Source organism: Ceratina calcarata, unplaced genomic scaffold (assembly GCF_001652005.2).
Source record: "Ceratina calcarata isolate Rehan_Ccalc_2016 unplaced genomic scaffold, ASM165200v1 scaffold110.2, whole genome shotgun sequence".
In the NCBI taxonomy this organism is placed as follows: Eukaryota; Metazoa; Arthropoda; class Insecta; order Hymenoptera; family Apidae; genus Ceratina; species Ceratina calcarata.
Window position 1 is genome coordinate 3,758 of NW_017131915.1, and position 12,834 is coordinate 16,591.

The 12,834-nt window shown below is 37.7% G+C and overlaps 1 protein-coding gene across 1 annotated transcript in view; it reads left to right on the forward strand.

Moving 5' to 3' along the window:
* The first annotated feature begins 5,669 nt into the window (after positions 1-5,669).
* Positions 5,670-12,834, forward strand: part of sls (sallimus) — a 110,701-nt gene continuing 103,536 nt past the window's right edge. The window contains exon 1 of the mRNA XM_026810800.1: positions 5,670-6,371. Coding sequence (XP_026666601.1) covers positions 6,209-6,371 — 163 coding nt within the window. The 5' untranslated portion in view covers positions 5,670-6,208. The remainder of the gene's footprint in view (positions 6,372-12,834) is intronic.

Below are 12,834 nucleotides of genomic sequence, written 5' to 3' on the forward strand. Positions count from 1 at the left end.
CATAAATATTGCACACATTTTTATCAGGCAACGTAAATATGAGTGAAATACCTGAACATGTTGCTTTACGCGTATATAACTAGATAAATGAATCTATACTAATTGTTTAGTGGTTTTATGCTGTGGATGAAGTCGTTGCATGATGGAGATTATTAAATGAATGTGTCCTTGTGTTTTGAGAAATTCAGATATACAGGCTGTGAAGAAATGTTTGGTCTTCGCGGTTTTCAAAATCCACTTAAAAACTCTCCTCTTCAAATTCCAAATCGCTAAGAAATACTTCATCGCGTCCACAAAAATAGCGTATCAAATCCAGTAGTCCAAAAATACACCAGCGAAGCCTCTCTCCGGTCCATATGCATTCGCGTAATCGTTCCTTTTTCCTACCTCTCAAAATCATAATGTAATCCCGGGAGCCAAAAGTTTCAAAATCTCCAACTTACAAGTATCGTAATGCGAAGTACAGCGGTGACCAATCCATACTTTTTCTCTTAATTTTTTCTCTTAACTGAACAGAATTGTTTTTATACCAGTTCAAAAGTTCCACTCTGACCGTGTCTACGAAATCGAATGAATATTATAGTTAAATAATAAAATAATTCATTCATAAATAAAAAAAAAATAATTCTTGAAGATCGTAAGTTAAGAGCTTGTCATAATAAATTATTTATAATATGATTTGTCACGTGTTGGAAACACTGTCCCAAGCAATGAATATGATAAATAATGTACAGTCGATGATTAATCTCGATGACAAGGGAACAGTAGAGGTTTGCTAACCCAAATTCAGGGTCCTTCGCGTGATTACTCGCGGTCGTCCGCGAAAATAGCATCGGGCGCAGATGGACGCGTGCTCTCGGCCAGGTATACAGGCTTCTCGCACGTTTGCGCGTACGGGAGACCGAAGTACATGAGTTTCTGGTGGTTCGAGATGTTGAATCATAGACCAAGCCACCCCTTTTCGCCCCTCTGCCTCCCCAAAAAGCCGTTCGGCAACCAAAATAGACGCGTCGCTATGCGCTATCTTAGCGAAACGCGATGACTCACTAGTGACCCATCTTTTCAGATACCAACGTATAATTCAGAATCTTTTAACTCGACCCTCAAACTCAGAGTAAAAAGCGATTTCATTGCGAGCTTCGAAATTAATCAGTTTTCATATCGTTCGTAAGAAAAGTATTATAACAAGTTATACGCGTACGCCTTACATTCTTGATAAGGTCTTTACCTTTAATAAGAGGGAAGAGTCATGTATATATTAACCCGCGAGCGATTAAACCGGAGTAGATTCAGTTGCTGCGATTACGAAAGATCAGCGGCGCGAGTTTTCGCGTGGCTCTCTCACCTCGTAACTCGAAACCGAACTTATTGTTCCGCTGCATACGATGCTTTTCGCCTGGCGTAATGTCTGAATTACACGCTCGCGCGACTGCATCTGACCCACAACTTCCAGTGTCGGATTCAAACGGAGCTGCTAGATTCTATATTACAATTGATTAACTATTTCATTAAATGTATAATAGCATTTTTCGTTCTGAAGAAATCTTTTAAATTACTATTATAACTATTTTATTTTGCATAAGAATCCGCAGTTTAATCATACAGCAAACTAATCTCTGTAACGTCTAAACCAAAATTAATTTGTTACGTCCGATATTAAAAATATTATTGAACTTCGAAATCTATACGAATATTTATAATGGAGTTCACCGTATTTTGATAATCATTGTAATGATGTTCAATCTGACGCAAAGAGTGTGTGCCACCTATTACGTTGAAAAACACGTGCACCTTGGCGGTATGCACGCAGTTGGGCTGTCTCGCTCCGATTCGCCCGGGCGCGGAACGTTGCCTATAACGGTTGGACAAGATTTTTCCGGGCGCGTATCGCGTAACAAACAATTAGGAACGAATCGATGGAAACTGTTGCACAGGGTAGAGGTAGCCTAAACCGTTTTTAACGGGGAACGAATTTACGGCCACCGATCCTCGCTAAACGTCCGAGCTAATAGTTCGTCTGGCACGTACGCGTTGCCCGTAAATCGTTTCATTGTCGCGTTCTAATTTATTGCAACCTGACCTTCGCTCTGTTCCACAGTGAGGACTTGTTTAATTTACCACCGACACTGAACCCGTCGTTACTTCAAGAATGTTTAACTCCTATTGTTAGTTATGACGTGTTTCAAAAATTATTCATCCTACATAATAACTACAGTTAAAAATTGTTGAATGCTCCAACTATCGGTTAAAATTAATTGTTAATGCGTGAATCTCTGATCGTAACAGCAATGTTCCAAGAAATGTGCAGTCAATGAAATAATTCTTGACTCTGAATGCATTTAACAATCTAAAAGATTAATTCCATATATACGAACAAATCCACAAAATACAAAAAAAAACAAGAAAAAGATAATTAGACGAATAAAAGAATAAAATGTATTCGTACATTGTTGATTATACAAGAAATATTCAAGTTATTAAAGTAAAACAATGAAGAGACTAATATTCCCTTTTTCAATTGTTGTTTCTCGAACTCTTGTATGCATTGCGTATACTTCCTGCAGCCACTGTAGCATTACTGCGTGTCCTTTAAAAGCCAAATCGAGACGGGTTCGTTATCGAACAAGTCCTTCGAGGCATTGCATTCACGCGTGAAAGTGTGCGACCCGCAACATTGGAGCCAGCTTCTTTATACAATTTTCAAAAGCGAATTTCTAACGCGAATCTTCGCTTCGACTGATAATTTTATTGTTGATATAATTAATGTATAAACCAGATCAAACTAGTTTTTTCTAGCAAAGATCCCTTCTATATTTCCAGTGACAATTCTGCATTTCAGCAGTCTATCCTCGAAATTTTTTAAGAAATACGGGACGTACAAATGTTCTATATTTATTTTTTAGTCCCGTATTTGCATATTATATGTATATACAAATTATACAGCATCAAATAGAATAAGAACGTGTCTTTTGTTTCTAATTTCTTTTTTTAATAACAAATTATAATAATCGTATATTTATACAACGTGGGCGTATTCATTTTTAACTCTTGTAAATTTTCGTGATTGATAAATTTCGAGATTATTTTCTTACGTCATGAACACGTTATTTCTGTTTCTTGTTCTTTTCGCTTTAAACAATTCTTTTTGTTCAATTGTTTTTTCTTCCTTTCAATAAATAATTTATGAAATAATCCAAGTACAAAAATTTTGTTATTTCTTGCTATTTATGTTATACTGTTATAATTTCCACCTTCTTTTTTATCTCCGATTTAGTACTAAAAAAAATGGTTACCGTAGTATAAGTCATCGATTCAGAATTATTATCTCACTTATTGTAATGCGTGTTGCGGTGTATCTAATTAATGTTCGCCTGGTGCTACTGTACATGTTATCTCATTCTGCTTTTGTTAAAAAAAAAAAGGGCGACCAACCCGTTTATGAATATAAGAATAAATTGACTGCTAAGCAGCAAGCATGAAGAAAGTGTGTAATGGGTGCAGTGTAACGCGATGAAGACATTAGGGAGGTGTCTCTCGTGTTATCTTCCCAACTACTTCCTCAATTATAACCTAGCCCATCCTGAATGTATGCTAGCAATTTCATCCGAAACTTCGAGCCATTGTCGTACGAAGAGAAAAAAATAATCTGCGATAGGAGAATTGCTCTTGATTGCAACAAGAAACGTTCTCGTGCGACGTGTCTCATAAAATCTCAAGGCAAGAGAGAAGACGTTGTCGCCTGGCATCGTGGGAAAGAGATCGAGCAAGAGAATTACGTATAAAAAAAGAAAGGGAGAAGAAAATGAAAAGAAGAGGACGGAGGGAATGGGAGAAACGTGCGCTGAATGAAAGAGGCTGAGTGCACGCGTTCGAGATGGAAGGAGAACGAGTCGGAGAAAGGGGCTGGGGAGTGTGTGGAACGGAGGGAGGACTGCGAGAAGTGCGTAGATGCGTGGGCGTCTCTGTCAGTGAGCGCGAGAACGCTGCGTGAGCCGCGGCGCGCGTGCATTTGCGGCTCCGCTCGAGATACCATTCCTCGTCTCGCGTTATTTCGTTACTCGATTTCGCCCGATCCAACCGATAATAATCACCTGTCCCAGGGATTTGAAAAGAATTTCTTTGAGTAAGAATTAAGTTTTTGCCAATTCGAATGCAAATTACCGGCCTTCCATGGGGAGCTCAATTAATTGTGCCTCAATTTTCATTATAGGGTCTTATTTTTGTTGTTGTATTTCGTTTGAACAGCTAGCAAATTGATTAAGAGATTTCTAGAATGCAAAGCATAATAGAACTAACACTATTTAAAAATGAATAAGTTTTTTAGAATCTTAATAACAAAAGGGGGAATCGGCATCCAAATATATAGATTTTTGATAAAAGTCGTGAAAATCGCAATTTTCTCTACTTTACGTAATTGTAGTTCATAACAATAATAACCAATTTCGATGAACTCTTTAGGATGTACTCACATAAATGACAAAAATGTGTTTTTTTTTTTCAAAAAATTTTAAAAAATGATTTAGAATCCAAAGCATAGTAACTACGATTGTTACTTCACTTTATGAATTGTAATATTTGAATGAACCAAAGCGCCCTGGACATTAAAACGAATTTTGTCTTGACTCTATGGGAAATAAAGATGTAGTTCTTTTTCCTAAATTTGTGGCCAATTTAGTGGATAACATTAACGTTCTACCATATCGCGTCACTATCGGACTCTATCCCCTTAATCCTACTGCAGTATCTGAAAAAAATACACCGTGACTAGAATAGAAAAATGAATTCTTTCAACGAACATACATTCTAGTGTATCTAAAAACGCACGTGTTTCATGGAATACAGAATAGATCATCATAAACGTCGCTGTTCTCCGCCGATACCAGAAGCTCCTCGGAAAGCTTCCCAACGTTTTTACATACACATAAATCTGCTCGTGCCTCTCGCTGCAAGTAGACGCACTCAACACGAAACACGCGGACGGATGTGCCAAGAAAAAATATTATGTAGGTACCACGCATCATCGGCAACGGAAATTGTTCCTTTCGCCCGAAATAAACGCGGACGCGCGATACACTAAAATCTGAGAAACGTAATCTCGACGATGCGATGAGTAACGTTACCAGTGACGTGTTCTTTAATTAAAAGCAACCCTTATAGTGGTCTAGATCAAAGCGATACAGTCATCTTGCTACTAAAATTGAAATTTTGAATACCTTAAGAGAAAATAAAATTATGTACAAGGATTCTCATTGATATTAAAACAACTTTTGATATCGAATATATTTTATGATATAGTCACATTTTATGATATGATTATTGATAGAAAATATATTAGTGAATATTGCTAAAAATAGAAAAAGGTACTTTTTTCGGACTGTGATTCATAATTTTTTCGCGTACCATTCATTGGTAGTCAAAGCAACAAGGTTTCAAAATCTCCGAGCTCGATTCTCTGTCCGAATTTTCTCGGAAATAGAAACAAAGAATGAATAGGGTAGACGAATATTTTCACCCGAACGATTAATCCTGACGGAGGGTGTGAAAAAGTTGGTACGGTCCCGTCCTGGTTCCGCTCACGCGGCGTCGTCGACGACGGCGTCGAGACGCGGAGGACCCCCACCGCCGTTCCCCGATCTCGTCAGCCTGCCCCACCAGTCCGTCCCACGTCCTCGTGGAAGGCCGTGTTCGTTTTCCGCGGCGGCATCGGCCGGCAATTCGCATTCGACCGACGTCTTGGTTTAAAGAGTCTCGGGGACAAGACTTTTTGATGATGACTTGACTTCTGCCGACTGGAGTGAGCCGCGGCCTCATAAGGGCAGCATAAACGTTCAATTACACGAATCGTACGAGAACGTAGAATAATCGTAGAACGATAGATCCCGTTGAAAGAAGAATCGAATTTTGCCTACTTAGCAGCCGAATACGGAAGAGGATTTATCAGTTCAATTCGGATCAAGTTAATCACGAGTGACACGACCTCTTGTTTTCGGTTTTCATTCAGTTTTCTTTTGCGCTTATCCGCTTGTATTTTTCGGGTTGTTGTTGAGTGCCCAGTGAAGGGAAAGTTTTTACGACTCGGGTGAGAACAAGGAGTAAAGTACGGGGGCGAGATTTAAATCAAGCCCATCCGCACACCGATTTTGTGACCACGAAGAATTCCACAGTAACGATCGATCTAAACGACTTGGATTACCTCGAGTGATCCAAGATGAAGCGACAACCGCCTCAGCAGCAGCAGCAACAGCAGCAGCAACAGACTAGCATGCAACAGCAACAGCAACAGCAAACGGTCATGCAGCAACAGCAGCAATACACTCAACAGAGGACCGAGCGACAGGTCACTCGACAGCAGATCACCAGTCAGCAGAGAGGTCAGTTAACGCTCTTAAAAAGTGTCCAGGTGCTCATCGAATTTCCAACAGGCAGACTGGAAATTGTATAAAATCAATGAGAAAACTCGTCCTGTAATAGAATCATTGATGTCTTAGATTCAAATCTGTTGAATTCAGAAAAATATCTTGCACGGTGAAAGTCTTCTGAAAATAACAGTACTTCGTCCTCTTTTTATTTAGAGTATGAAAATCTAAACATTGCGTCAATCTCTAAATCATTTAAATTCTTATGGTTAATGAAATGCAGTATAACAAAATTTTTGTTCAATTCTCACAGTTGTACAATTTGTACAATTTTCTATCATCTAAACAAACAATTAACTAAACATTTCATTTCTGGATTATTTCAACCAAGCAACGTTCTTCTCTGGATTGAATTCTTTCGGTTTAATTCTTAAACATCATAATTCGTCGGATTCCTAATCTGAAACGAAGTCGGCATATAATAAACCGACGGATTTCCTAGACGAGGCATCGCGTATCCCCTCGACGAATATTCTATTTTCGAGCGAGAGCACCGCCCCTGCGCGAGCTCTAAAGATAGTTTTCCACGTTGTTCGACGCCAGCGTTTCGAAAATTCCTGCACGCGCGACGTACATATGTACGCGCATATATACGTGCGCACGACATGTAAACGATGCGCCTCCGTAAGGGTCGGCCTCCCCGAAGAGGGTTGACCCGAGGATCGCGTAAAAACTGCCGCGGCAGTTGTCAAAATCGTATTTCTCCGGCTCCGGCCTGCTCGACGCGGCGTATCTGTCACTAGCCCGCGCACTGCGTCCCGGCTGTCTTCCTTCCCTGCCTGAGAGAAAGGGACAAGGAAAAATGCAGCTTCTAATTTCGCCCAGACATGCTTTTCACTTGGGCCCCTGTCTCCAACGCTCGTTAACTAAACACTGTTGCACGGTGATAAAAAATTTAACTCTGGTAAACAGTTTCCTATTAACTGCGACGTTAGGAAAGTAACTATTTATTATATTCAATTGAAAAATCGTAAATGAGGTTTTCGGAAGTTACGGGAATTAAAAGTTAATCTAGTGGAATGCTATGGAGGTTTCAAGGTTGAATGGAAAGTAACGGAAAGCTGATGACAGCATCTGTCATAAGATTCTGCTTTCAGATTGTAGCTGCTACCTGAAAAGTAATGATCAAATCCGTGTCGCCATTATTGCTATTAACTAGTCATCAGCACATCAGTTCAAGCACGAATCATTTCTGTATCCAGATTACTAAAGAAATTATTCTCACAAATTCAGAAATATGTATTTCAAACATTTTTAAGATTAATACACAACATATTTTAATATCACTACACTTAAAAATTGGGAATTATAGTTGAAGTACAAATGATCTGTAATAAATTAATGTCTGACAAAGCAATTAAATCGTAAGTTCCAAAATTAAAGGAGTCATTCAATTCTAAGTTGTGTACGAATATTTATGGACTTCACTATAATTCACATTTCACGACAAGGATACTGTTACTCGACAAACCCCAACACGCCTTAACAGCCTCGCTTTGAAGTCTCCAAGTCCAAATACATTCCTGGCGCAGGGTGACAGCTACGCAACAAAACTCACACGCAAATCAAAGAAACAAGTCAATGTGCAATTTGCTTTCTGGTAGCACCTATTAGAGTTTCTTTCGGTACTAAAAATGAACATATAATCGTTTTCTCTTAAATAAACAATGCACGTATCTAATAATCTTTGACCTTCATTTTAATTTTTACGTCTATTTTTATCCATTCAACAAACATAATGCATCCAATAAAGTGTAGAGATAAATAAAGTTGAATAACTAATTGACCGAATCAGATTATATAAAGTTATTCTCAGTCTATCTCACGTTTGAACGCATTACATAAATGATTCCCATGAAAGAGCTTTCCTTGAAGTTTCCCTTTTGTGCATTCATTCGCTGGTTATTCTAAGCGACGAGAATTGATGGAGCGCGACTGGACGAAATGGTAGTTTACGCGAATTCCGCGGAGTACAAGGTTGGAGTGGGTCCAATATGGGGATGAAAATACCGTGGCGTTGCTATCCTGTTTACGTTTGTTGCGCGATCCCATGCGAGAGCTTGCCAGGAGGGAGCGAAAAACGAAGTGGAGGAGAAAATAAGGTCTCTGTTTTGGTTCGTTGGGCAAAAGGACGAACGCGAAGCCAGTGTGTCGTTCCCCATGATTCATTTGACCGAAATAAGGCTGCTCTCGCGTTGCTCCTCGAATATTTTCAGAGGTTTAATCACCGCCGATAGAACCCACTAATGCCCACTTTTTTCGATCCACGCCCACGCCTTCATTGTTTAAGAAATAGACACGTCCCATACTGATTTATCATTCAGATATGCTGTATTCAAAATTCGTGTTTCAATCAGACTTTCTTAGAAGCAATATATCTGACTGTTTTTCTATAACAGTCATAACTAGACAGAAGATGTCTATGCACATATAAGTGCAAGATATGCAAATACTATAAATTTTGTAATGTACAAAACTATCCAAATACCAAAGGTTGCATATTTCATTGTCTTAACGATAAAATAAATATTTATCCTCGAATTGTCTAAATAAATTCTGCATAAAAATCTGATTATAGGCAATATTTTACTGTTTCATGTAATACAGTAATTATTTTACTGATTGAAATATCGTGCATGCGCCGATGTAATTTTCAACCGGTCATGCATTTCTTCCTCCGGTTATGTGGTAGGAACAACCGTAAAGAAAGTATTCAACGTAATTTTCCGTGGGTCACGGTTGCAGTCTCATGGTTAGGAATTTAAATACGCTTTACGGCGTCCGAAACAGTTTTACCTTCACACCTTTGCCAATTGCGTCTTCGTGTAGATATCATAGCTGTCATCACATTTAATCAAATTCGTTAGGATCTCACGTCAGTCAATGATTAGCTAATTATTAGTCTGCGAATTTCATGCATTTATATCAAAATTAGGTATGTAAAAAATGTAAAAGATACGTACAGTGGACAAAAGTTTATAAGGCATCAACAGAAAAATGCTTGTTATGTTTTTTAAGAGATTAAACGACATTGTTTCTATATCTCATTTCTTAAATTGTTAAAAGTTTGTTAAAAAGTGTTCTAAAACTATGGATGTAAAATAAATATTAGTATAGCAATGTAATGAGTTGCAGTAAGTAATCATCTAAATGAATTTTATTACACTGTGTTAAGGAAGTCATGAACTGGAAATAACGTTAATACTGTTTTCCTCCAAGGCTGTTATTAAAATTGAATTTACTCGAGCCAACAGGTAATTTGCTGAGTTATTAATTAAAGCCTTGTCTAAATCGTAACATAAATTGCTATTTACGTTCCTATTACATTTATAATTATAACTATTTGCCTCCACCATACTATTCACTCTTTTAACTTTCTATTTTCATAAAAAAATTGCTGAAACAGTTTTTCAAAGATAGCGAAATCTGATCATAATAAACGGAAGGCTGCTACGTTTGTCAAAATGGAATGGAACGACAAAATACTTGGAATTCGCAGAGCAAATATTAATAGTTGCGCAATCAGAAAACAACGCGTCGATTCACTTTCGACAGTCACAGCTGTTTTTACGGATTCCGTGGAACGTCTCCCGTAAAGTTAATTAATTTTGGGGCTACCTAGATTTCATTGAAAGGTTGATAGATTTCGGTTACCTCGTTTGGACCAAAAATATCGGAATCTCGTTACATCTGCGTGATTCACGATTTTAATGATAGTCAAGTCTCATTGCGAGGATACTTAGAGCTTGGCAAGTCAAGGGGATAATTAATATAATTTATGTTAGTGCAATCTGAATAGTTTTCAAAAAATAAATTGAATAATTTAATGAAGCAAATAACAAAGAGTGTCACATAGTTAATAAATCGAGATAATTCGATAATTCGACAACTATTTTTTAATAAGATCAAAATGTAACATGTCCCTATTGTTCTCACAATCAGAAAGACTCAATTTTTTTTAACAAAGAACGTGTAACATTCATTTCTCACGAGGTAGGCATAGTAAAAACACAAATGATAAGAGTATATGTTCATCAGATCATCAAGAAGAATGTCACCTGTATCTCGATAAAAGTACAAATATTTGTAACAGAGATCACTGATAAGAAAACACTGCCACGATTTTTACACTTTCACTGATCACTCCCATTTAACACTAGCAATGTTCTGCAATCTAACATGTAAACAGCGAATATTTATGCAAAATAAAACATTTATGGTATCAGTTTAAAATATGTGTCTCAAATGAACATTTATTTTATCATTAAAACATTGAAATATGCAGTTTTGTACATTATCATCAACATTAATAATCTTATTTTATTTAATAGTTTTCATATAAATGAATAAAATCAATTATCAAACATGAAGTTTACTTCCAGAAGTAAAAACGAAATTTTGCAGATTTTCAAACAAAAAAAATTATTTTCCATATATAACAAAGTTCTGGTCAATTGTTATTTGTGACAAGCATAGCGCCGCGGACTTCCATTCTTGTGATGATACTGGTCTCTAAAACTTTGCTAAATTATATTGTCCCAGAGCAATGTCAACGGACGATAATTTCCCCTTTATTGCTCCCCTTCGGGCCACTCGACATTGACTCGGGGCCTGCCAACAGAGCCGAGCTGGCTCTCTCGGATCGGAAGAGTTGCCAGCTGCGGTATCATGTCTAAAAAGAATACAGGTCGCATGTGGGATGCGCGAAGTCGTGTATGAAACGGTCTTCTTCGCTAACGAATCCGCGAAACCGTGACAGAGTCAGCTGTTCCAACGATGCTTAATCATCATTATTAATAAGACGGCTTGGGTTACAGAACATCAAAATCGTCAATGAACCGTTTTTGATCAATCGAGCTGAATAGTTAACGAATCTATTATTAAAATGAAATATGGTTCGTATAAATCTGTAACCAAATGGCAAAGTATTCAATGCGTTTAAAATTCATAATTCAGACATAAAAATTAATATTCATTATCTCCCATTCGAATCTTAAAAATTCGAATTCGATTAATTTATTATCGCAATTGAGAAGAATCTGTCATTTTTTACTTCAAATACTAAAAAATTATTATTATTCGTTGAACTTAGTTATATGTTTAGTGGGAACGAATTAAAACGTCCGTCAAGTGTCAATTAATCACTCGCGTCACTTCCTCTTGACTGCACCCAATCCAAAGGTTGCACTTATCTAAGAATAGCCACTTGACAGGATAAAATGCCTAGACAAATGCTATTAAATTCGTATTGAAATTTGGGTTTTCGGAAGTCTGTCTTATTTCTGTCAAAAGTAAAGACTGAACTTAATGACTTTCCGTTACGTCATTCGAGAGAACTCTATCTCTTTCGAATCAGCTGATCGAGCTGTCAGTCGCGGTAAACAATAACCTGACTCAACAGTGCGTAAGTCGACTCAACAGAATCAAGCTGAGGAACACAAAAATATTTGACAGTGTATATCCTTATCAAATTAATAATTTTCTTGTTGCTTGACATTTTTACATAATTTTTACTTCAATTCAAGTTGCATTTAAATTGTCAATCTAATGTAATAATGACACTATCAGAATATTTGATAGTGTAATAATTTTCTTTTCCGTATGCTCATTTTTAATTGACATCTGAACATAATTTTTGCTTCTTTTGCTAATTTTGCTAAAAAATATATTTTAAATTGTAATGATTAGTAGACGTGCATTATGTTAAATGTTCAACAATATGCTCCGTCAATTGAAATTTGTAGTAAACCATGGAATCTGTTATTTAAATAACAATTTTCATTCGTCCAAATTTTCTTGGATCGTAAGTCCCATTTATATGTTACCGTCGCCTGTTCCACCTACACTCGACTGGCATTTGCAATAAATATTTATAAATATTTGTCCAATCTCTGTATAGAAAGAGAGAAAAATCGCGGAACGGGGGGGGGTTGATAGGTGGAGGAGGAGAGGATAACAGCAGTTTGGAGCTGTTTTATTTTGGTCAGTGACTGGCTTTGCGTAACGTCCACGCCGATTGGTCGAAGGTGCATGTAGTCCGGCCGGCGCGGCGTAGACGCGTCGCGTCGCGGCGCTGGGCGCCGCGCAAAGATAGTTGCTCCTAAAATGGCCCACGGTAACGCGATCCCTATCTCGATGCAAAAATAGGATCCCGCGGTTATCCGACCACGTTACGTTCATCTCGCTTGTCGAGCCGTGTTCGCCCGTATACCCTCTCCATCTGTCATGTCTCTTCAGCCTCAAATGAGAATACCTTTCTCCTCTTCTCTTGACACCTCGTTCCTCCTCCACTTTTAACGAATTGCGTGCACTTACGTTTTTCAAAACTTGGACACATGTCGTATAACGATTTACCAGTTTTTTTTATGGATGCATCTGCTTGTTTCTATTTAGGATTCATCACTTTATATTATAGAAT